The sequence below is a fragment of the Tetrao urogallus genome (assembly GCF_951394365.1).
Source record: "Tetrao urogallus genome assembly, chromosome: 17".
Taxonomy (NCBI): domain Eukaryota; kingdom Metazoa; phylum Chordata; class Aves; order Galliformes; family Phasianidae; genus Tetrao; species Tetrao urogallus.
In genome coordinates, this window is record NC_136830.1 from 2,766,869 (window position 1) to 2,792,870 (window position 26,002).

At 36.9% G+C, this 26,002-nt stretch overlaps 1 protein-coding gene across 1 annotated transcript in view; it reads right to left on the reverse strand.

The window, feature by feature from the left end:
* Nucleotides 1-5,542: 5,542 nt before the first annotated feature.
* Nucleotides 5,543-26,002, reverse strand: part of SFSWAP (splicing factor SWAP) — a gene marked incomplete at its 3' end in the record, with an annotated part of 39,281 nt that continues 18,821 nt past the window's right edge. Inside the window, exons 14-19 of the mRNA XM_079543923.1 lie at nt 16,510-16,784; nt 11,979-12,134; nt 10,545-10,670; nt 8,932-9,102; nt 8,108-8,180; nt 5,543-5,608 (exon numbers count right to left, since the gene is read on the reverse strand). Of these exons, the coding sequence (XP_079400049.1) occupies nt 5,543-5,608; nt 8,108-8,180; nt 8,932-9,102; nt 10,545-10,670; nt 11,979-12,134; nt 16,510-16,784 (867 nt within the window). The remainder of the gene's footprint in view (nt 5,609-8,107; nt 8,181-8,931; nt 9,103-10,544; nt 10,671-11,978; nt 12,135-16,509; nt 16,785-26,002) is intronic.

The following is a 26,002-nucleotide window of genomic DNA, read 5'->3' on the forward strand; positions in this document are numbered from 1 at the left end:
GAGGTTCTACAAAACTTCCTCACTGCAAATTTCTGTCTAGGCAATGGAAATGGTACTGAAAGCTTTTTCTAACAGAGCGAGCAAGAGTTCAGTTGAACTCAAACTATTTGATTTGGATAGAAGAAAGTAACTGTATAAGAACAGGTAATAGAAAGCTGTTTCTTAAGGTAATACTTAATTTACAGAAGATGGCTGAGAAGCTGCTTTTGTACTGCTGACAATGCCACAATGAAATCAGTGACTCCACAGTGACTTAAAAGAAATTGCAGCTAGATTGTACTTTGTTGTATCTTTTATTAAGGCGTAAAACTCATTACCAGTGAAGGGATAAAAGGAGAAGAAGTTTGGTCTTGAAAATTCCAGTATTAAGATGATGAGGCCTCAGAAAAATGAGGCTTGAATGGGTTGTGAAGTTCAGAGTTGGAATAGGTTTAAGGTGTTTGTCAGAAACACAGAGATGTGGCATGCCACTGCTGCTTTGGGGTCATCAACACATTTGGCCTGATGACCAGAAAAATGTCATTCCTTCCAGCATGAGACAGGCACTTTCAGGAAGCCCAGGATGAAGCTGATCCAAATGCATCGCTAGGCAAATGGAAAACAGGCGAAAGGAGGAAAAAAACCCCACGTTTATAAGCATGTGAGGACTGGACATTGTCAACCAGGTTTGTAAAATGCAGGGTCCTACTCCCAAACATATTCCTAACTTTCTTAAATCATAACTTCTACTCCGGCCTTGGAGGATTGTCAAAAAGCAGCAGCAAGGACAGTGATTCTGAAGGTCAGTAGCTCGACCATTCTGTACAGCAGGCAGCTGACCGCATGCATACTGCCTGCTACCTTACTCTTCAGGTTCTTTGGCATAGGACTTAATACTCAGGAAATTGTCACTGTCACAACAGAACAACAGGTTCTCAAAAAACCATTATAAGGCCATTAGAATCATTAGGTTGTCAGAACTGAGCTGATACTTCTTTGCCAGCTAAACATCACCAGACAAATGCCATCAGATTTGCCAGCACTGCTCACTCTTTTTACAGTATTGTCTTAAATTCAACATGGAATATCAATACTCATCCATTTTGCATCCTTATCTATGATGCCTGAAAATAGAAATAGCTTTAGGATAGGATAAAATATGTGTTTAATTTTTGCCAAGTGTGATACCACTGAAGTCATTAGCCAATATTGGTTCCAACAGGAGATTATGAGCAGCAGGACTTGAATGGGCTCCCTTCACAGGATTAATAGATACATGCCTCACGATGCCTTTGTGTGCAGTGACAGCTTGAGGCTGTCAATTTCTGCCATTTCCTGATTAAAAGCCATCAGATAAGCTTACAGCTATTCAAGAAGCATGAACAGAGGATGCAGTTGAGGACAAATACCTACGTGATGTATGAAGACTTAAAGCATAGGAAGTTTTTGGCAATGAGATGTGCGGGTTCACAGAACATTTTAATTGGATCACATTCTAACAATGTGCCAATATCCTGCTATTAGAACTCTCAGATTACATAGCATATTATCATTTTTAAAAAGTATCCTTTTTTGAAGGGAAGGGAGTTCAATGAAGGCTGCTTTAGTATACTGGCTTTTTTTCAGCCACTGAGACAATTTCTATTGCCTATTGTAGTAAGACAGAGATCATTCACCTTTGGAGTTAATATTCCTCTGTAAAGCTATTACAAAGACACACAGGACAGCTTCCCTTGAAACAGACAGACTGCAGGGCAAGACAGTCATTTCAATCCTGATTAAGACAGCCAGTCTTTGATTGCTAGAAGAGAATCACAGAACAGCTAAGGTTGGAAGAGATATCTGGAAATCATTTCACCTGAGCCCTCAGCTCAAAGCAGGGTGAGCTGGAGCAGAGTGCTCACAACTGTGTGCAGATAGGTACTAACCATCTGCATGGATGAAGACGACAGCAGCCAGAGAATTAGACTAGAGCAGAGGACCAGAGCAACAAGACCCATTGCCTTGCACAGGCATGACTGGGAAAATGGATGCACCCACAGCCTGCGTAGCAGGAACCGAAAGGCCAGGGCTGAGCTGAAATAGAGCCTCTGGTCAGAGGATGTGGTTGAATGGACCATGCTGAGCCATTAAGGTCTATTACTACATTCAGGGCGCTGACAGGGGGAACACAAATGAAATAGAAATATATTCCCACTGATAGATTGCAGCACTGCTCACAGGAACAGTATGAACGCAAACAGATAAGGGGCCTGCACAAAAGAATAATGATCATCTATTCTTTGCTGAGAAAACCATTAGCTTACAAACTTAAACACCTTCACTATTCATGATTCAACAGAGTAAACTGGTGGCTTCTTATTATGCAAATACATGAAATGCTTTGTTCTGGAAATATAAAACAAAACAATAGATTGGAGCATCTATAAAGAACTTTTATTCCTCTGTATGTCATTATTATATCAGACTTACATGTCACATATCTTCCCCACCATAACAATCCAAGGGAATTAAGAGGCTTCCCTCTGGTGATTCTGCACCTCTTAATAGCTGCCTGTTCACTATGTTGATAATCCACTGGGAGAAGGTTTCTGGCTGAAGAGTTGCTACAGGTTTCTAACCCCTCTTGCAACATAGGCAGCTTGCTGTAAATGGACTGTAATGCTGCTGTAACACAGGCTTCTCCCACTTCCCAACCTTTCTTTAAATGCAACATGTGATTTTGATAAAAGTCTGTTAATCATTGTACTTGCTGATTTATAACCATTATGCACAAGGTAGGGCACTCAGAGACCTGTGGACAATGCAATTCTGATTATTTCAATAGCTTAATGCTGAAATATCTTTTAAGCTTACTCAGGCTAGAAAAATACTTATCTTTTCAGCAATCATCCTTGAAAAATGAATTAAAACATTAAAGCTTCAGAAAGAAGGAATAGCCATTACTTTTTCCTTCCTGGTAAAGCCAAACCCTCTGACCTGTTTCTTAATCGCAGTTAAAGGTTAGTTTTCTTCAAGCTTTGCCATATCTGTAATGAAAAAAAAAAAAAGCTGTTATACAAATGAGGGCTTAAGAGACATTCCCACAGTCACCAAGGCTACCACCTCCTAATAAATAAAGCTGCACAGACATCCTCGGATTGCATTTTAACAAGAAAATCCGAAGGCTGCTTTTTAAGGATGAAATATGAGCATACACAAGACTTCTCCCTGGAAGAACACATTCTTAGAATATATTTTTAAAAATGCTGGACAAGAAAATGCTTGTATCCTTAAACTGTGCCAGTTTCAGTGAAGAAATGTATCACACCTGCCACTCATTGTGTTGCCTGGGGAAGTCAGCATCTGTCCCTCTCCAGTCTTGCATGCTGGGATGTTCCTCACTTTATCACCAATAGTATTTATAATACTGTCAAGTACCATCAAGAAATCATCACATTTTCTGTTCAGAGATTAACAGTTTAGTATTCAGTCTTAAAAATAAGTCTGTCAGCATCCATCTACATGTGTGGCTGTTTTGTCTGTACCAGAAAAAAAAAAGACACAGTACATCACCAGAGGAGAGTATGGCAGCAATCCAAAAATGGCAGATTAGCACAGCTTTTAAATTGGCCTGGCAGAGCTTTTTGTTATGTTTATCATGCTAAATGATCAGGATTAATGGTTGCCATGAGATTATCATCTTCATTCAAATTAAAGGTGTTAATAGCACAGAAGTTTCAAATTCACTGGGAAGTTGAAGTGGATTTCTTATAAACAAGTCAGGAATTTGCTTTAAGATGGCATAAAATCCAGTCGGGTATTTCTCCATCTACACTCACCTTCCGTGTAATCCAGACCAGGGAATATTAAGGTGAAATCAAAGACACTTTACATCAAGAATTATCAGGAATCCTCTGATAGAACAAACAGAATAACAAACGAAATACCACACCAGCTGACCATCAGAAAGACAGAAAGCTATTCAGCCGGTAGGCAGGTATTAGCTTCCAAACTGCTTCAATAGCATCTTTCCCCTTACAAGAAATACTTTCAGTGCTGACAGAGCACATCTATAACCAAAATGAAATATTCAGATCATGCTCACAGTGAAATCATCAACAGAAGAAACAAAGTCTGAAGTTCCAACTTTTAAGAGCTGCACCTTCAGAGAATTTCCAAAGACTGTTTAATATAGTCAGATAAACTTATGGAACAAAAACAAGTATGTTAACAGTGTAATGCTGCACTGAATGCTTTCAGAACATGAGGCAAAATTAAAATTAGTGAAGAAGATGATGCTTTACTAACCTCAATCCACAGGTCTACTTCTTTGCTTCATGGAGTTAGTCACTTGGTAAGGATGGGAGAAGTTAAGCATACAGTAAACTTGATTTAAGTAGAAATTTAATTAAAGGGGACTTTGCAATGCATTTTCTTCACAGAAAATGATACTGCCTTAAATCCAGGAAAACATTAATTCTAATGTTATAATTTGTTGTTCCATTAAAAAAAATGGGAGTATGGTCTCAGTTGTCTTAATGCATGAAAGTTATCAAGTGAGAAAGTGTACGTTCCAAAATTATTGGTGGTGTCAAAATGTTACAATATGAAGAGCTACAAGTGACAAGTGATGTGAAATCATGATCAAAGCCAAGACACTGCAGGTATATTTCAACAGCTGTCAGCTTCTTCGTAGAGCCAAGTAGTTCAGTGCCAAACCATTAACTCAATTTGATAGTAGCTGCACTACTAAGTAAGCAAGCTCTCTCTACTTGAAGGAAAATTAATTTTAAACGTTCTACACTAAGATCCCCAAATAATTGACTTTTGGTTTTATAATTAACAGGTTATCCAACAGCTGACTGAAGAGCCAACGAGAAAGCTAAGTCATTAAAAATAGAGTATCTTTAGTAATAGATACTATGCATATACCCCTTAAACTATAAGAAACCAGTGAAAATTAGAACCGAAGTCATAGTAACTGCAATTTGATTGCAGATCAGATCACAGACTACTCTAAATAAGAGACAGTAATTATGTCCCCCTATTCAGAAATCTCTACTACTAACATCCAAATAAACAAGCATTCTTAGATAATCCTGTACCTGAAGTGAGATTAAAATTATTTTTCATCCTAAAGAAGCTAGACAGTTGTTATTTCAAAACCAGAAAGAATTAAAGAAATACGTAACAGAAGTCAACCTCAAATAGTTAAGGACTCTACAAAAACTCTGGAGCTAATGAAAGATGTTTCGTCCTTTATTATTGTGTAATACTTTTATCACAGAAACGTAGTATTTACAAATATACACATATAGACTGCTGATCATAAAATGTTACTGAAGAATTAGTCAAAAAAATCAATATACAAAAACCAAAAACTTCCCAAAGATATTCTGCCTGAAAAAATTTAATGAAATTTCAAGGAGACAGTTCTGTACAGAAAGACAGGTTTTAGCTCCTCAAGTTCTGGTAATATTAGAGAGTTGTGAACCAAGTGAGCTACGCTCAGCTGTACATTTGAGATGAGGCAGTTTTAACGTTGTTCTTTTACATAATTTCTTGATCAGATCAACAGGTCTCAGGAGGCACTAGTTTGAATGTTTTTGGAAGCTGCAAGCATTGCTCTCACTTTGGCCATAAGATCCTGCAGAACACAAGAGAAAAAATGATCAGGCTTGTTTGGGCTTTAAACAAAGATAAAACATGTGACAGGAAAAAAAAAACAACAACTACATGAAGGACTCTGATCACGTAAAATAATGAAATTCATGATCACTGGATAATAACAGTTTCCAGGCTAAGGAAGTGAAATAATTTGGAGAACGTTCATATCACAGCAACTGTTGTCATAAGTCTGTTTTCACTGCAGTGCTACCAAGTGCTGTGCTTAAGTAATTGGAGTCGTTTCTAAACAACAAAACACAGAAATCATCTTATCTGAAACAGAAAGAAATTATATCTTCCTCAAAACTGTAATAAATACATAAAACTACTAACCAACCAAGGTAAAGAAAAAGTGCAAGAGCTCATTAAGATGAAAGCACTAACAATTCTTTAACAGAGAGCTTTTTGTAAAGCTGAGCCCAAAATTTACAGAGCAGCACTATTTTTACATACAACAGTGAAAGAAACATTAAGACTACTGCGAACCCAAGAGCATTTCTCAGTCTTGTCTGAGTATCCAGTGGAAACAGTATTACAAAAGGAAATTTTCCACGTACACACATCTGATAATTGGGTTGCAAAACATGATCAGAAAATAAAGAGTGTTTATCAGTAGTAAATTACAGATTAATTAACACAGTTCTTCACACATGTAACGTAAATAATCCTTGGTACTTTTAAAGCATTTTTCATCCGAAGCTCTCAAAACACTTGATTGTAGAATTCAGCATCACTATTTCACTTTGCAGATGTAAGGAAGTGAATGAGAAAAGATACTAAAACCAGGGTAAACTAGCAGATTGGCAGCAAAAAAATCTTTCTAATAATGAGGCAAATTAAAATTTCTTTGGACCTTCACAGATAAAAACATGCCAAACTAAATCATGCCAGGAAATATCTTGGAGATGCACAGAAGTCTAATTCTTCTTCCTTACTTTTTGAAAACTGTAAGAACTGCATTTTAATATCATTTCTAAGCTACTGAACAGATGCATTTTAAACTGTACTGCAAGTCCATGTGCAGTGCTGGCGATATATGCTCCTCTTAGAGCTGCCCTTTCACAGAATCATAGAATCACCAAGGTTGGAAAGGACCTCTAAGGTCATCCAGTCCAACCGTCCACCTACCACCAATATTTCCCACTAGGCCATGTACCTCAGTACAACATCTACAACTTTCTTGATCACCTCCAGGGACAGTGACTCCACCACCTCCCTGGGCAGCCCATTCCAGCTCCTTTGTGCAATCAGATGAATACTAGCTAGCAAATCCGGTGGCATAAACAATATTTAACCCCAGAAACTCATGAACTTTACCTTTGTCTAAAAGAAGTATGTTTTTAAAAAGGTAAGGCATTTACTGTACTTTTAAGACTTAATGTCTCTACTCTTACCAGGAATTTCCATGCATTTCTCTGGTAGCTTATGAAGTGCTACGGTGTCAGTATTCCATTTTCTTTTGCCAGTGCCTGCACTTCCTATTTGATTGCATATTCTTGTTTATGGTTTCTTTTCAAAATGAATGACATATTTTATGTAAGATATTAGTCTACTTGTATTAATTTCCAATTACTTCTATTTCTCTAGAGGAACTAAATCTTGGAATGATACTGAAAGGATAATCTATTCATTAAAAAAAAAAAAAAAAAAAAAAAAAAGGGAATATAAAAAGCAATTCTGATTCTATATTGTAAATTTCCCAGAGCATAATAAAGAGCTTTCCTCCTCTACACTTGGCATACTGAATCGAAAGAAGTTCAAAATGCATGAAGTTTCTAAGAGGATGAGTAAAATTAAAAATTTTAGAACAGTTTTTACCAGGCAGTAGCTTTTAAAAAAGAAACTGTATTATTTTGACAGAGAATAGATATCTTAAAACTGTGATAAGGATAGTGAATGCATTTAAATTATGGCATGCCACATAGATACACATACCTGATACGGTTGTAGAAAGCTATGCTGTGAGCCACAGCAGGCTTGAATATAGCAACAGCAAGTTCATAGGCATAAGCAGCAACAAGGGTAAGACAAATGAGCTGTAGATATTGCTCAATGCAAAGCATGCAAACTAAACTAAGTGTAAGAGGATACATTTTTCCTCCACTGATAACACTACAAACTTTGTTTGCCAAGACGTTCCTTCATTCTTTCATAGAACTTGTTAAGATCACTACATGATAAGATGGACTCTCAGTAATATCTGCTGTTTGCAGTTGGTGTATTGTTCTAGCATAACGTGGACTTTCATATCTTAACAGTATGCTGCATCACGATGAACAGGGCTTGATCTTTAAAGGTTTAATTAAACTTGAAAAGAGAGCTGCTACATCAGCAACAAAATTGCTTTTCTCATAAGGAAACAGATTGACAATAAACATGTCTCTATGCTGTATGCAAAGCTAGAACTGCACAAAGTATTAAGAATTTCCTATGATGGACACACATAATTAAGCAACATGTTTAATTTGTCTATTTGTACCTGAGTGATTTTACTCTGCACTGAAGACACAATCGCTGAAGAGATTTGGCCATCTTTTTCCTGAGAAACTCCCCTAAAAAGTACAATCAGAATTAGAATTCTACAGCATATGTTTTCAAAATGCATTTCACTCATCACCACAATTTGGAGCACCACTGTACAACTATCTTATGCATTAGTCAAAAGTTCTATCATTCAACCAGAAGGCAGGATAAGTCAAGGTCACAAGACTAACTCCTACACAACCGATTAAAAGAAATCTGAACAGGCTAGGGATTATCAGCAGGACTGTAGAATACTCTGTGGAAATAACCTAACTGTGAATTTCTCAGAGACCTGAAATTCAAACCATTCTGTTAAAATTTTTACTTCAAAGAGTTATCCTGCTTAATGAGAATTATAAACTTAGAATTACATTGTGGGATATTCCACACAACTGTTATTGTAGGAGTACGTCAAGATGTATACTTGAACAAGAAGCAGAACCTGTTTACCACACATAAGTGATCCTATTTCATCTCAAATGCAACATGAAAAATCCTTTGACAGATTAAATTTGTACAGGGATTTTCTATTTAAAATAGCAAGTGTAGCACAGAAAGCATTATGTGTTTTCCAGGTTTTTAAATCTGATCCTGGATTACGTGAAAACTCCAGCAGACAACAGTGTCATTGTTAGACTGATGTACGCAGCACTGCTCTCCCAGTGTCTTCTACTTTTAATAAGCACACGTATGTATTTGCACACAGAGCTTCTTACCATCCAAAATATATCAAAAGACACATTCATAGTCAAGAGTCATCAGCATAAGAAAGCGTATTACCTGGAGCGTTCCTGGCTGGATTCCCTGCTCTCCACAGGAGAGACACTATTTGAATGCACAGAATTTTTGTGTGTGGATGGTTTGCCTGGTGACACAGCAGGTGAAGGAGACCTAGCTCTGGACTTAGTTCGTGATCTAGACCTCCTCTTCTTCTTCTTCTCATGGGGACTTCTGTGAGGAGAAAATACTCCATTGAAGGGTATCTATAGCAGCATGAAACTAGCTCAGCGGAAAGCACTTTTCACACTTCTAAAAGATTATGCAGTCCTCTTCCACAGAGCACATGCACTGAGGATGCATTACAGTTGTACCTCGATATCATACTTTTAAGTCCAATACTGCATTTCTCTGGCTGTATCAGAAGCTCTTTTTAATAAATTGCAATAAGCAACTGCTAGTATTGAAGGAGCCCACATGGAATACTACTTCCCAGGTACAGAGGAATTACAGACAGTATTTGATAGTCTAAAGGGTAACAAAGTCTTTAATTGAAAATTTGCAGAATAACTTTGCTAGAAGTAAGTTCATTTCCAAACAACATGAGTCACTTGGAATATAATGAGGAACAGAAGCATTTGTATTTCCCTGTATTTCTTAGCCCATAAATGAACAAACCATGGAACTATAGATAAGAAAAAGATCTGAAATGCAAATCCACAGTTGGTTTGCTTGCTTTTTAAAATTATCTCAAGTTGATGAATATGAAAAACAATCAGCTGAACTATACTGATGATGTTCTCATTCACACAAATCAATTCACTGAGGGCTGTCAAAAGATGGAAAACTATCTTATGAAACAATACAAATATTTTAAAAATCGCAGGTGAAAGTGATTGCTGCTTCCTACTCCACGAGAGAGACAGAAAAACAGCTTAAAGCCTAATCTTAATGGATGACAAAAAAATTCTGTATGCTCAGTTTAGAAACCTTAAGGTATTACTGTATTTTGCATATACATTAGCTGCACATATAATGAATTTTAAAAATTCATTTGTATATTGACTTTAGAGACAAAATATTTCAAGCCTTTTGTGCACACACTTTCCAGATGCTTTTATTTTGCAACTGTTGATCAGAAATAACGGCGGTTATACCACCTCGATGATAGCAGGTTCAGAGAGACTGCATGCAAGGTGCTCTCAAAACAGACATTACTTGTTTCATATTTCACATTCTATTCAGCCAGTAACATAATTGTTGAATGTAAAGCATACCATCTGCTAAGCTGGATTCTCCCCTTATTTGTGCAGATACAGTGAGTACCCAAGCAACTTTCAAATACCAGTAAGAATAACATAGTATATGACCTCTGTAGGGAGCCAAAGAAGATTTGAAACTCCAAATAAATCTCAAGTTTCACAGTCTGTAGACAGTAGTGTATTAATGCTTGCTAAATCAGTTGTACATTCAGCGTTCAAACATACTCAAGATCAGGTTAAGAGGAACCAGTGCTTGGTTTTTCTTTTTCCTCCACAGACGTATTTGTTTATTAAAACAGAGCCCCATAGCAAAAACATTTGAATTTTACGTAGAGATTATGCAATACTTCAGGCAACATTTAAAGTATCTTGTGATTCCAGAACATAACTTTCACTTGGATGAGCTGTACTTACTTGGATCGTGCACGTTTCCTACTATTTCCAGGACTATTACTAATGCGATAAGCTGTTGGAACACTCCTTTCCTCTCTCCGCCTTTCTGGTGTGTGAGCTCTCCTCCTAGGTGACCTTGATCGTGACCTAAGCAGGAAAAAACATCCAAAGGTTTGCTTTTTGTTACTTATGTTATTTGTACTGCTATTTTTATTTCAGTGGAATTGTGCTGTCACCAAAAGCAAACATATCACCATTCATATTTTTATTTTATACCAATATGGGGTACCTATTCTCCAAGACTTGTCAGTTGCACAAGAATTTCTTACCCACCCCACGCATTTAGGATGTAGTTATGCTTTTCAGTCCCAACAGTGGGGAAAAATAACTTTTTTTCTTTCTTTTTTCCAGTATCGTGTGCTAACATCAGTATTTGTATTAGTAGGTGGGAATGTTTCTCTTCAGTGCAGTCACCTATTGTGGCAACAGAGTTTACTAATGCTGGTACACAGAAGTCCAATTTGGCTTGAAGCCTGGAACTGCCAGGCTTGACCTTGTCTTCTCAGATTAATGGTATGTTTTCAGAACTGCTGCATCATAGAGATAAATGCAAGTTTTTGTTTTCAATGCATCTCCAATACTGACAAGTCCAGGAAATTTTATCCCCGCTGCTGCAGAATAAACCTAATATAGCTAATATTTTCACCTGTGCAAGTGACCAACTACCCACAACTGGCATTGTTTGGCACTAGCACTTCAACTTAAAGTATTTCTTCCTAGAAAAAGACCAAGATGAAAATAAAGAATGCATGCCCAGTTAAGATCAGAGATCAACTTAACAGCATAACTCTTTTTTTTCTATGATCTGCAATTAAGTGGATATGAAAAAAAAGTGAGTATTTTTTAATAACCAAATAAATTGAATGAGAAAAGTCCTGAAGGATGGAAGGGAAAGGGAGATAAGGTTGAGAAGGGGACAAGATAAGGTTCCAGCTTGAAAAAAAAAAAAAAAAAAAGAAAGAAAAAACACCAGACCCAAGATGTACCCCCAATTCTTTGTAGCTGCAGTTAATTTTGATCCCACTGACCTATATAGTTCTAATAATTTGTTTGCTTTCAAGTTTATCTATGTACTACAGGTACACCATTCCATGTATACCAAGCACTCATTCTCTTTCATTCTCTTGCAGTGACCAAAAGAGAAGCAATTTGTGAAATCACTGATCTTCTGAAGACTTAAAACTGTATATTTAGCATATACACACGTTCCTGAGCCATTTCTCTTATACCTACAACAGAATGGATCGATTGAAAATGAATAAGTAATCACAATGGCAGTTAAGTGTTGCAAATTAACTGCTCAGTCCCTTAGAAATCTGATCTTTACCAGGCCTTTCAGAAGGAATAAAAAAGGAATAAAAACAACAGATCATAAAGTTTGGGTCAGTCAGACACCTTGACATTTTACCAGGATTTCCCTCAAAAGAGCGCCAGCAGTCAAATCTTTTCGTTGTCGAAGCTGCCTGATAACTTTCCCGCTCTGTTGCTGCTGCCACTGATGAGCTGCTCAGACTCGGTTCCATGCTCAGTGTCCCTGTGGATGCTGTGAGTCTGTGATACGGAGGCACACACTTCACATTCAGAATAAAATGTGCTAGTTTTGGTATTAACTAGAATCCTGAAAAGGCTCCCTTAACCAAAAGCTGAACCTTAGTGAAACATGCCTATATGGACCAGCCTAAAAAAAGTCCAAACAATCAGAAAGAAAAATGCATTAGCTTCATTTTTATGAACTGGATATGATGGTTTTGGTTTTACAACATTCTTCCAATCGCTAAACGTTAAGAACTTCGGCCATTAGTTTCAAACAATTAAAAACAGCTTAACAGTTTTACTGTGACATTACAATTATTACCTTCATTACACTATTATTTCAAGACACTCCATTCCTTTAAAGTCAATAGAACTTGTATTAAGAAGCGTCCCAGAAGTTCAAAGGATTACAAAGCTTGGCATGTCTCATTACAACATTAGAATTAAAACTAAGTGAATTGATACTGCCTCAAAAGTAAGAGAATTGGTTTGGAACAAAGAGCAGTTACTTCCACATTTCATTTTTCTGCAGATGAGGCAAAAAGTCAGTATCTCTCTCATACACACAGTATAAAGACAGTATAAAGAAATAGGATCAATATTCAACAGTTCCAAATTTCCATCTCTACTCTTGTTCAAAATAAACTTTCAGATTTCAGCTAACCAAATCACTACACCATTCAATAAGCAAAGAGCATTTTTCCATCTCCTCCTCTCACATCAACCACACTTTCACAAATACATCATTAGCTCAGACACGCTACAGAGAGATCCACTGATAGAAAATAGATGCAGATAAACACAGTTGTTCCTTACTCTTACTGTCCACTTGTGAAATCAAACTTCCCACTGAGGCAGCATACTTCAAACTTCAGCAACTGACAATGTACACAATTCACGTGGACTTCTTTTGGCACCTCCAAGATGATTAGAAGAAAGGTACCACAAAGCATTTACCAGAATCGACCAGAAGGCGCCAAAGTCTGTTTGCCAATTAAGATTTAACACATGTGCCTCATTTTTGACATTAATTACTTATTTGTAATAGTTATCTGTTTGGTACTAACATCTCCAAAATAAGCCACATTGGAATACCCTACAATTAAGTTTTTTTACATGGCTTACTCTTTCTATGGCTTTTGTTTAACTTGTCACGTTGGTCTAGAATTAAAGCTGGACCATCTGAGGAGCTTTACGGGACTGTTTGCACCCCAGCTCCCTGAATTAGCCACACGTTCTCACCCAGTGCTCAACCACTGTTTCAGGCCATAACTTGGCAATTACCATGCATGAGACAACAAATGGAAATAATTTTCTACACTAAATACGGGAATATGAAAAGAAAGAAAAAAATCACATCTAGCTAGGCACCAACATTTGCCTCTTCTGGGGAAATTACTAAGACAAGGCATTATTTTTCCAAAACATTTGAAAGACAAAACACTTGAGTGTCTCAATGGGTTTTGAATCAGCCTCCCACTCTTGATTACTTGATTATTTTAACACCTTTCAAGTTTCAGGAGCAAGAGCTTTAATTTTGGAAATATACTGTTTATGTTAAGGTATAGCAAACACTTTCAGCAAAGCTTGGCTAGCTATCACAATCGTTTCTTGTACAATGTCAGACTGTGTGGACAATTTTTCAAGGACCTAATTAGAAATACAGGGCTAGAAAAACCTCAAGAAATCAGACTCCTTAATACTCTCCAAACCATCATTCTTAATGCAGAAATTTCCCCTGATGAAGCTTTTACAAGCTGTATTAACCACTGAGAAACTATAAAAAGCTTTCTAGTCTCTCTTCTATCAATTTACATCCATTACTTACTGTCCAAACGCTAGAGACTAAAGAAGAATGTTCTACACCTCTCTTTTTGGCACGCACCATGACTCAATTAATCTTTCTCCAGTTCTTTCAGTCATCATTCTAATTCTCTCCCCCTCACCCTATCTAAATCCAAACAAATCAACAATAAAAATATTTCCCATTTTAAACATATCTCTATAAATCTTATTTGCAGTTCTGGAACTTGTCTTCTAGCTGAGGATTCACTCTATCAACAGTATGTAAGACCTGCTTGTCTTGCCTGACTTCTTCCAATGTCAAATTTTTACTATATTCCCATCAGCCTACTCCTCACCGATAAATAACAAAAAATATGTGATAAAATGATACGTTTCCATAAAAGTAAACCAATACAGTCACCACATCAAGATCCAAGAAGAAGGTATTCTGTGCTAATTAGAGAACCTCAAGCAGAAGTTTAGTTACAGTCTTGTGATATGCTGTAGTTAGTAAGGTAAATTTTGATTTCTAACAGGTCTCTTGATCAGAAGTCTCACGCGTGTCCTGCAGAAATCTCAAAGTGAACAGGTGACCACTCAGCACTGCCTTAAGTTCCTGTACTCAATTGGTTTCTGAACGGAAGACCCTCCAGAGGTCTTTGAACTGGTACACTCGGATCAGAAAATATGATAAACGAGAGTCCCTTCCTGTTCAGTTCTAACCTGGCTAAAGTTTTATGATGTGCAAAATGTTCTCAGTGCAAGAATTGGTGCAGTTCTGAAAATTCAGCCAGCCAGCAAAAACACTGGACTTCTCAAGTGTATCATTCAACAGAGACCTAGGAAAAATCTATCCAAACTTAATTAGGTGTTGTGTTGATTCATTACGTTAGGACTACTATGTAACTATTAATCAATTTGTGCCAGAAGGCGTGTTCAGCATCGCACACAAAGATCAGTGTCACTGAGCAGCATACACAGGTGCTGATAAGAATCTTCTCAGATGATTCTTTTTCAAGGTGCTAGAAAAGAATATATTTTTTTTAAAATCATCACACTCACGTTACTAATTCTATCCTTATTTTTACCACTGATAAATAAAATAATGGATAAAAATACGAATCATAGCTTGAATTAAGAGATGCTGGAGCTCCGAGTGAAGATATTTGACAGGGAGTCAAAAAAAAAAAAAAAAAAAAGAAAGTGATTCAGTTGATGAGATTTCTCCTCAAGATATCTTTAACTCTGAAAAGACTCATATTCAATTCATATGCAAGGAAAGCTTAATTTAGCACCATTCCATTTACACATTAGTTATGTACAAAAAAGGAATGGTACCAGATTCTGGAATGCAGCTAATAACATACATAGTACTGTGACTTCCAGTTAGTTGAATAAGCAGTGTGTCAGACTGATTGTTTAAGGCCAAGTTATGCTCATTTAATTTCTTTCATCTCTGAACAACAGAGATGTCTTCAGTAAAGTACCATACCAAACCTAAAAAAAACCAGTAGAAAGTAACATGTTGTAAAGCATTAACACTTGCTCACATTACCATACGTAGACACTTTGTTAAATAAACAACAGCAACAAAAGTACAGGGAAGATATATGACGAGCAGATCTGTCACATCACCATCAAGAGCTAGAAAAAAATTGAGAAATAACTGGGCCATCTGTTTCTGGAGAAGAAGCATTTAAGCCACAGGCATGTCCACTAAGATAATAAATAATTCTCCATTAGACACACACATAGCTAAGGTAGTATTTATAGGCACAATTCATTTGAACTACAAGTTACAGAAATACTGTTTAGGTATTCTGCTGCATGATCCAGAGACTATAACCCCAATAATATGCCTTTCTGACCAACTGCAGTGACTGCTACGTGGCCTGACATTAGGACAAGACAAAGTTTACACACAGCAAACTTTAAAGGTTCTGAGACTCAAAAGTCTTAGATGTAATTAACAACATTAATGGAACATAATATGTATTAGCTTACAGCTGGATAATTAACATAATGTATTTACCCTTATTAATAACCAAATATACAGTGAACTGTGCTGGGCTACACTCTCCTATGGCTTCCTTCACCAACTCTGTTTTTACCCTTCTTGGATGCCTGCCACACCTCTCCAGTCAATTCATCAATCACATCTTTTCATATGCTACCCAATTGCTTGCCTTCCTTCTGAACTTTGCTGTTCAACTACCTGGTTCTCTTTCCTTATTTCTTGCGTTAATATCGTGTCCTGGTTTCAGCTGGGACATATTGTTACTGTACTGCAGCAACAGGCACAAATTCCTCCTTTTGTTATAATCAGACTCCTACACAATATTGCCAAGTACTTCACAGACCAGAGTGAAATTTACTGATGAACATTTTGCACTGTGTAATTAGAAATTATTCCATTAGAAAATATTTTCAGAGAAAGTTCATTAAAAATATTTTCAGAGCTTTTCCACCGTTCATATTTGCTCACTGTCTTCAGGGTGACTATATCTCATCTAATGGGTATGAAAATGAAACATAATTAAAGAACTGCAAAAACATTTTCAGTATTAGCCACACAGCACTAAAGAACATGGTTGGTTTCCAAACCCACCTTGAATGCCTGACAGTCCTATAGGCAGTGGGAAGTGAGTGCTTTGCTTTTGAATGTGATCTAGATCTGGTCTTAGATGATGAATGATACTTGAAAGGTGATCGAGATCTTGACCGAGATCTTTTCTTGTGTTTTTTTCTCTTTTTTTCTTTTTCTTCATCCCGAGGAGGATCTCTGCTTTTGCTTGAAGGCCTTTCAGCTGCAGAAGTTCTGCTAACTTCTAAGGCAGGTAACGTTCTGACTGCAGTCACAGGACATGATATACTACTGACACTCTGAAATTAAATGTAAACAAAGAACAACAGCATTCAGATCTTTAAGTTGCCTACAGATCTTCAAAAAGCCATACACGTGTAAGCAATGCATAAGCGTCTCCAATCCTTTATACTAACAGAGGGCTACATCTACTCCTGTGCATGACACATAAGTACACACTTCCAGCAAAGAAACTTCAGATATCCCACTTGGTAGCCTTGTCAATATACATTTATATACATTTAAATAGAAGAAAAGCAGGATAACAAGTACAACAGCAAGGAAGACAGTAACTAATAATATTCTTTTTTTTTTTTTTTAATTCATTTTGTGAAAAATACAACCATCTTAAGAAAACAGTTGTTAAATCAATAACAGTTTAACCTTCCATTACTGTTTCAAATCCTCAGTGCATCAGTATTACGTAAAGCACGTGTAAGTAAGGTTCACATCTCCAAAAGTACGGATCTAACAGCATTTAATGGAGGCTCATACAGTCCCTCACAGTTATACAGGCAAGCTGTAATACACATGCTAAGGCTGTCACCTTAACTAGGACATAGTCCTGAAGTTTTCATCTTTAACTTTTAGAAGAAATGTATTCTAAAAAATGGGTACTATCAGATAGCTTTTTATCCATTTGTCCCTTCATTTATAAAGGGCTAAATTTAAGAATACAATCAGGATCTACTGATACTCAACATCAAGTTTTGAAGTCAGTTTCCTCCCTGAGCTCTGCTAGTTTGATAAGAACCTCAAGGAAAACAGCAAAATGAAATACAGCTGATAGAAGTCATTTCTCTACTTTATGAAATAAGTTTTCTTGCATGTACAGGGTTGGAACAAAGACAAAAGTTATAATCCTAACGATGGAGCAGGTCCTTGCTCAAATTATGTTTAGTCAGTCAGTAATTCTGACTACAATTAAGTCAATTAAGCAAAACCTACCACACTCCAGGAAGTTTTCAAATTATCTGCTCATACCCAAAAGTATTCTCCTCAGCACCTTGTGTAGAACAATTCAAGTCAGGCACTGTCGATATGCTCCTCATTTCAAAATCTGTCATTCCCTCACCTGCCATTTCAAGGCAACTGGAAAAAACAGTTTCCCTATCATAATTTCTGCTCCACCTGATCTGACACTTTCACTGTTTGATACAAGAACGCTCACCGTGACCAGAATGGAAACTAATACATTAAAAGCCAAAGTAACCAAATTACAAGCAGGTGATCTTTTCCTCTCTCTTTACCCCTCTCCTACTGTGAATATGTCAAGGCAATAATTGAGTACGTTTGAATAATAAGAAATTTGGTTTTGCTTTACGTTAGAGCAATGACTCTTTCCTGAGATTTAACTGATAACTGTTATCACAATATTTACAAAAACAGCAATAAAGCAGCACTAAAGTGGTTTGCTTCAAGGGCTGTAAATATTTTCAGTCATGATCATTTGAGTGACTGGTTTACTGGTGGCCTATTTCCAATTTCACTAACTTCACAATCCACGTGCAATTCCAGACACCTCATTTCTAAACTCAAGGGTTTCCTCAGAGACTACCGCAGCCTACTTTTGTTCCTTCACAATGTTATTCATGTCTTTATACAGTACCCCAGTCTTTTCTTTGAACACTACTGAATATGTAATAGACCATTTTGCCTTGAAGTAGATAACTCTAATAGCCTGAAACAAAATAGCTGTAGGCAAAGTAGAGTTAAGAGGCAAACAAGATGAGAAAGAAAAAACAACATTTTTCAGGGCCCGAGTTTATTTGGCTGCATGAAACATCAGCTATTATACCACGACCAAAAAGGAAGTTAATAACTGAACAACACGGGTACTTTTAGCTTACACTCAGAGACTATTTCAGCAGTCAAAATGAAGAACCCCCTCCAATGCTAAGTATCCCTACATAGATACCAAAAGCACTGGATGCTGAAACGGAGGTTTCCCCTTGTCTTACAGGACACTCACCACTCCTAGAGTGTTCATCTCTTAGCTGCTCCAACTTACTAATGAACCATATTTGGAAAGCTCCAGCAGAAACCATACTGAGATAATGGAAAGATCCTCCAAATGAACACGTAGGTCCCAAGTGAAAGACTACAGCTAACACAGAGAGAGAAGCCACGTATCAGCCAAGCTGAGGCAGCACCGCTGGGACCAGGTGCTCAGAAGTCTTCAGGTTCCAACAGCAAGATCAGCTGCCAATAAACATGCTGAGCCCCTCAGCTGCAGCTCTGTTTGCCATCAACACAAAAATCATCAACAAAATGGCTGGAAACAGACCTGGAGGCAGAGCTCTGTGAAATAACTAAATGCCAGCAAGTTGCCAGGGCACACACAAAAATTTCAGTGTATATAAATACTGCTTCAGAATAAATCTTTGAAAGAAAACAAAACTGCCTTGTGTCTCACAAATGGAAGATGCTGTCAGCGACTTGAGCTTTTACAAGGGAAAACTGATCCGTGCAAACTAAGGTAACAGATGCAAGAGATTGGAAGCGGGAGTGGAGGAGTGGAGCAAATAAACAAAAACTCAAAGCCAGTGCAGATACTGGCTAAGCATTTCCAAAATGCCGTTGTTACTGATCAGACTGTGCAAACCTGCAGGTCAGCAGAATGCAATTTCAGGAAGTGTGGCAGCAAGCTGGTTACCTGACAAGATTTACGATGCATCTCAAGGGAAGACAGATTAACATTTTTTGAGAGCTCTGCTAGGAAATTTTCCAGGAAGCGTTCAACGAACCACATTTCTTTGCCCACCTAGGACAACAGCCACTTTTTTCAGCCCTCCTTAAATATATAGTGTCAGACTATTGGAGTTCCTCCTCAGTGTTGTATTTGGATCACTGAGGGAAATTCTTCTAAAAGAAAGCTTCCTAAAATAAACATTCCTTGTGAGAAACAATTCAAACATGCTTCTTTAGAAAACAAAGATGACCAAACAACTCTTCTTTAGCAGCAATGGGTTAGGAAAGAGCTCTCTCTCTCTCAGGAAGGCTTTACAGCTACGTGAGAACAAAACCAGAAGACCAGTTCATAACAAGGCACTTATCTGCAGTATCCGTAAGAGCAGGACACACAGAGTTTTTCAGGGGTTACATTACCTAATCAATACTCAAAAGCAACGTCTGAAGTGAACCAAAAAGGTGCCTATCACAGCAGAACAAAACACTGGCACTGATCCAGGTGCAAATTAAATTAACTGGTAAAGAGCATTACAACTTAACTAACACTCCTGCAGCTGGACAGTATTTTTTCTGCTCCGAACAGCTTTATTTTGCATTAATTTGAATCTTTATTAGATCAAAGTTGGAAAGAGAGAAGGATGTTACAACTGCAAAGAGTTAATAACTCTACTGAAATGTGAAATCACTTCACACCCTGCTCTACCACAGAACCTTTTTCACTGCAGATTCCCCCAAAGACTATGCTGAAATATTCCCTGACAGAGAAGTAATAAGTAACTGTCTACCAGCAATGAAAACATAGTATTGCTTTGTGCACCAAAGAGAGCAGAGTTATTACCTTAAGAAGATTTCATTAGTCCTACCCTAAATAAAATAAATTACCCCAAAGCAATTAAAGGAGTGATAAAAACACTTGTTCTTATAGAACAAATTAAATACTAGATAGTCAAAGACCCAACTGTTTCATCTCTGTTCAGCTGCTGCACGGATGTACAGCAATTAACATTGCACTGACCATGAGAATTTCTTTGAAAATACAACTTCTCATTTTCAATTCTGAAAGGCCACTGCAAAAAAAAAAAAAAGAAAACAAAAACAAAAAAAACCTGTGGTTGTGAATCTGTGTTAGTTACATGGAGCTGTATGCCTTTTTACCCTCAGTAACACGAAGGACAAAATTCAAGCCATAGAACATTCTTAACTCTCCCACATATCTAAATTCTTTAGGTGGCAGCTCCCAATATTTAACTTTTCTTCCATTAAATATTAGTTAAAGTAATTATAGTGTAAAGAATTACAACTCTCACGTCGTTTTTTGTTTTGTTTTTCAATGATAGGTTCTTGCAGTAAAAAAAACAAGTTCTAAATGCCAGCAAGATCTCCACTACTTGTGCCCCCAATGCCACACCAGTATGCAGTCTTCTGAAAAAGTAAAATAAAGGGAATTTCCAAACAGACTAGCTACCAACCCCACCAATCATTCCATGTTAAACAGAAGATAATGATACATATATTCTGAACAAAATGTCGAGTGAGAAATGGATGACCCTAAAATGTTTGAAAGCTTTTTTGTTCCTCTGAATACTAAGCATATGGGATTCATTATGCAGTTACATTCTGATCACAAACTGATTTTTTATTAAATTTACATGCAAACAGAATATTATGTTATAAATGATCATTATTCTAGGGAAGCATACAGTAATACCTACTGCCTATTGCTCAGAAAGCTGGATCATCTACAGCAGAAAATGTGAAAGATGCACGTGACCTGCAGTTCTTGATAACCCTGTTAAGCTTGGAAAAACTTGAATAACACCTCGTTTTTAAACCTGTACTACAACTTCTATGTCACTTGTAAACAGCCCACTCTGCACACACACAGAAAAGAATACTGTTATACACAGGACGAAAGTTAAGGACAAGCCATCTGAGAAACAAGCAAAAACCAGCTCTTCAAAAGAGAAAGGATGAAAGAGCCAAAACAAGTTAAGTATTGCTTTGTTCTACAGAATCGTTATATTCAGAGGCACAACAGCAGATGACATTAGGGACAAGCCAATCAAATTATGTGCTTGCTTGTTTTTGCAGCACTATGATAGTGGACTTTTTCCCCTTGTTTAAGTTTGATTTTAGAGTTTATATAGGTAACAGTTTGGATACAGCCAACTGTCTTTTACATACAGATTAAAGTACTTATCCATAAAGCATTTCTGACAAGATAAAGCACGAGAGATGAGCAGAATACTCACTAGTTGATAACCATCACCAGACATGCTATTAGGTAAATCATGCCTCACATACAAAAATTACACTGTCCTACACATGCAGAACACCCGCCAGTGCACTACATAGCTGCTTTGAAGAAGTCAAATAGACCAAGCTGCAGGAAGCACATAAAGCTCTGCCCAGCCAGCCACCAGCACTGCCCCCTCCTATTTTTGTCACCACTGTCCCATGTTGTCTGTTGTACCAGTAAATTCTAGGAGATGCCTTCTCTCTTAACTGACTCCAATGGTTCCTTAAGACTTCTTTCTCTGACAAAGAATATATACCTCTGCATTTGTGTCTGACTGACTGCAATTTCTCTTTATTGACAAACCCCGCAGATTTCTCAGCATGATTTTCTTGCTACAAAAGCATGCACTGATCACATACATGAACACAGAAAGGGAGAGGCTACTCGGCTGCTGTTACTCATGTCTCCAAAAAGGGCAGACTTCACATGCTGCAATGTTACTGGAAGCTGATCAGCTTGGGAAACCGAGCTAGTGCCATGTTTTACTGCTCAGAGGAAGGACTAGGCTGTACCCTGACTGTTCTCCTGCAACACTCCAAAGAAGGGTGAGGGTCTGTTTCAGAAAAGCTGTGCTGCTTTGCTGCTCAAGCTCAATTATTAGCTTTCTGCTCCTCTTGCTTCATTTCACTTTAAAGGAAAGCAGGAAACAATATAAAACAAAGAATTGAGCTAGGGGAAAAAGTGGATCTAACTGTTTTTGTGATCCATCTGAAGCCAAAAAGCTTCCACGCTCTATATTCTATGGTATCGACTGCCCTTCACATGCAGTTAGTGCAATCAATTGTTTTCAAAGATGTAACATATACTCAATATCAGCCATTTTCTTAAGAAAAGCAAGGTATCAGGAAAATCTGACAGAGGTCAAAAAAGCTTTGCTCATTTAATGCATTTCTACACAGTGTGATAAAGGTTTTCAGCATCACTCTACGCTGAGAATACGCATAAATAGCATGACTAGTTTTTATGCAGTATTTTGGCAAGGACAATCTCATGGGAATTATGCATCTCCCATGGAAATTCTCAACCCACTTTCATGCCTTATTGTATTTTTCAACCACTTATGCAATTTTTGAGACAGATTTTAAGCTACAAAAAACCACTGTACTATATTAACTCTATGACCACTGCGTATCAACTTTTGCTCCCTGGATCCCCACTGGTTGCTTCTATTCACAAAAGGGAAGTGAAATATGCTAAGTGGTATTTTTGGTAGACTAAAATGCTTATGTTTTCATTTTACTAAATTTCTTTTAGTTCCACTGACCAAACTGCAAAATTAGTTTTACATCTCTCTTTCTACTGATTGCATGTATTTCCTTGATTACAGCTACTGTAGTGACCTTTTATTATTGGAGAATACTTTGACCAGCTGTGTTCTCAAATGAATCTTTCTAAAACATGACTGAAAAAAACATTAAAATAAAAAACATTAAAATAAAACATTAAATTAAAATAAATTCACAAAACAAAACTGTGCTATGTATTCCTTTATAAATAGACATGGATATCATGATGCAGCTTACTGGATTCTGAGCACTGACTACAGCAAATGCCTGCTCAGTAAGCCAGTACTGGCACTCCCAATTTTATTTCAAAAATGAAGGTCACATCAGTAACACTTAAATATACATTTGAAATTCTAAATAAGCTCATTTACAAACAATTTTCTTCCCAACCTTTTCTACCGGTAAGAAGCAGTGAAACAGGTTGCTTTAAAATTCTGAGAAAAAGAAATGCCTTCTCTGAAACTGTACATACGTGGTAGAAGAAAAACAGATGTTTTTAGCAAGTAAGCTTGCTTAGAAGTGGAATAAGAGTGAGATTTTGCTGCCAAGTTGACCTGTTTTCTAATAAGTTCAACTTAGAACTTCAGAAATTTCAGATGCGAGTGGGGACACACATCTGCTCTTCTGAAAAAGACACAACTGTTACTGAAAAATTATTGATTTTTTTCAAGCATTCCCTTAAAGAAAAATGACAAAAGAATCTTAGCTTAGAAGTATCTATGTCCTTGAAAAAATCCCTTAAGAAGAACAGACTGAAAGACTCAAGAATTCTGCACTGGCATGGTCTCTTTGCATTCACACTTCAACAGATAACTGGAAAAATATACTGAATGTGTGCCAATCACAGGGAAAATTCATTAGCATTAGCAATGAGAATCCTGAACAGGATTTCTTTTAGCATGTGGTCACTTCTAATTCACAAATCTGCCACCAATCAGCCACTGCTGATATGGTTTAACTAAAATACATGTAATTCTCTTTCACGTGTCTCTTCTCCTAAAAGTTTTTTGAAGGATAATTCATGATTTATTTGGAAAAAAAAATCAAGAACTAGACAATGAAGTATTTGCACTGGAATTCTTTCTGTGGGAGTGGACATGATTGAAAGCCACATCATTCACTCATGTTCCAGCATGTCACAGTTATTACATGAAATTTTCAATCACTACCCAAAGTTTTGCTCAATCAATGCAATCAAGAATTTCTTGCTGGTCTTTCTAGGAGTGGCATAGTTCCAAAACCAGAAAACTGAGGTTCTATTTCCCAACAATATTTGTGTTTGCAATATGCACAGTAAGTCTAACTGCAGCACATATAGACAAACACAAAAATATCTTTCTGGCTGGTGTAAGACCCATAACGACACCTTGAAACTACATAAACTTCAGACCCAATTTATGTTGAGTTACAGGTAACTACACAGCCTACACCAAATCTTTTCCCCACAGGCACTGACAGCTACTGCAGTAAAGCTCTGAGTCTCAGCCTATTTCACTGAAAATTGGTTTTGACGTGATTTTTTTTTTCCCATTAGGAAAAGAGGTTGCCTGGACTTGCTGGAAGTGACCATGCAGATGCTGAAAACACACAGCCACATCTTTTGGCAGGCATGCATGACATCACACTGGATTGGAATGTGTTATGATGAAACAGTGTTCAGGCTGAAAGGAAAAAAAAGGGTGACACTCCTGGAAGTAAAGTTATCACTTCATAAACTATGACAAGCACTGGCAGAAAGAGAGTGGCTCACTGTAATAGCCAGAATGAGAGAAAAAAAAAGAACAAAAGCCAAGAAGAAAACCAGCTCCTTCTCCTCTAGGGAAAGGATGAAGTTAAGCAAAGAAAAACTTGAATGGAAAATATACAATGCATGTGGGAATGTGATATTTGGATTGAAATTACAGCTCTGCTGCCAAAACCTACAGATGGAGAGAAAAGCTTCAGGACAGAGCCACGGTGTATGAAGAAATCAATACTAGAAGGATTTTCCTATATAATAAATGTAAATCCTTTATTTAGGCTTTTAAAATTGTGATTATTTTACTGAAATCAAAAAGGGTTTATGTGAAATATGTTAATTCTTAGTTATCATGAATGGCAATTTTCATTCATTAACAGGAAAAAAAAGCAGATCTGTGGCTTTGATTAATCAAGTTTTTTAGAGTTTGTTTTATATTTCAAGAATAAAATTTGCAGAGAAGTATTTCTAGAACTAGCTAAAGAAGGGAGATGAAGAATGCAGTATTTGTATGCTTCTTATCTAATCCAGATTTCAACAAACAGGAAATGATAAATTCTGGAAACACCATCATTCAATTTCTGTATAGTGATCTTGAAGATGCAAATCAAAGTTATGAATATACTGTTACAGTAAAGAGTCTACTGGAGTAAGTCAACAAAATGTATTTCACTGTTACTAGAGTGCTGAACATGACTGAAGTATAATAAACAAAAATTACCAAAGAAAAAGCTGAGACTTCAATTCCAGTTTTGTCTTCATTAATATAAAACACAAATTTGTAATCTGAATTTCTCAGTAGCTCATACTTCGAGTTCTTTTCTCTTGCAGACTATTTCTTTCTTTTTAAAACAACACAGAAATAAGCATTTTGAACCAATGTTGATCTAACTTGGTGAGCCCAATCACTTCAATTTGAACTTCTTGTTTTGACTCTTTATTGACAATCTGCCCAGAGAGGAGCATGTACAAACACGTTTGAATTTTGCACCACTATTCATAAACTGTTTTATTTTTAAAGTCTAATAACAATAGCAATAATAAATCTCTTATACTAAGTCTTATACTAAAATTTAGGCTAAGAGGAAAATCTCTTCGCATTGTCTTTTAAAGCATCCGCATGAAGCATTCAACTAACATAACAATGAGTAACAATCATGATAGAGTCTAGATTCTTCCTATCTACACATATATTTTCTCAAGCTAGAAGCCTTAAATTGTATG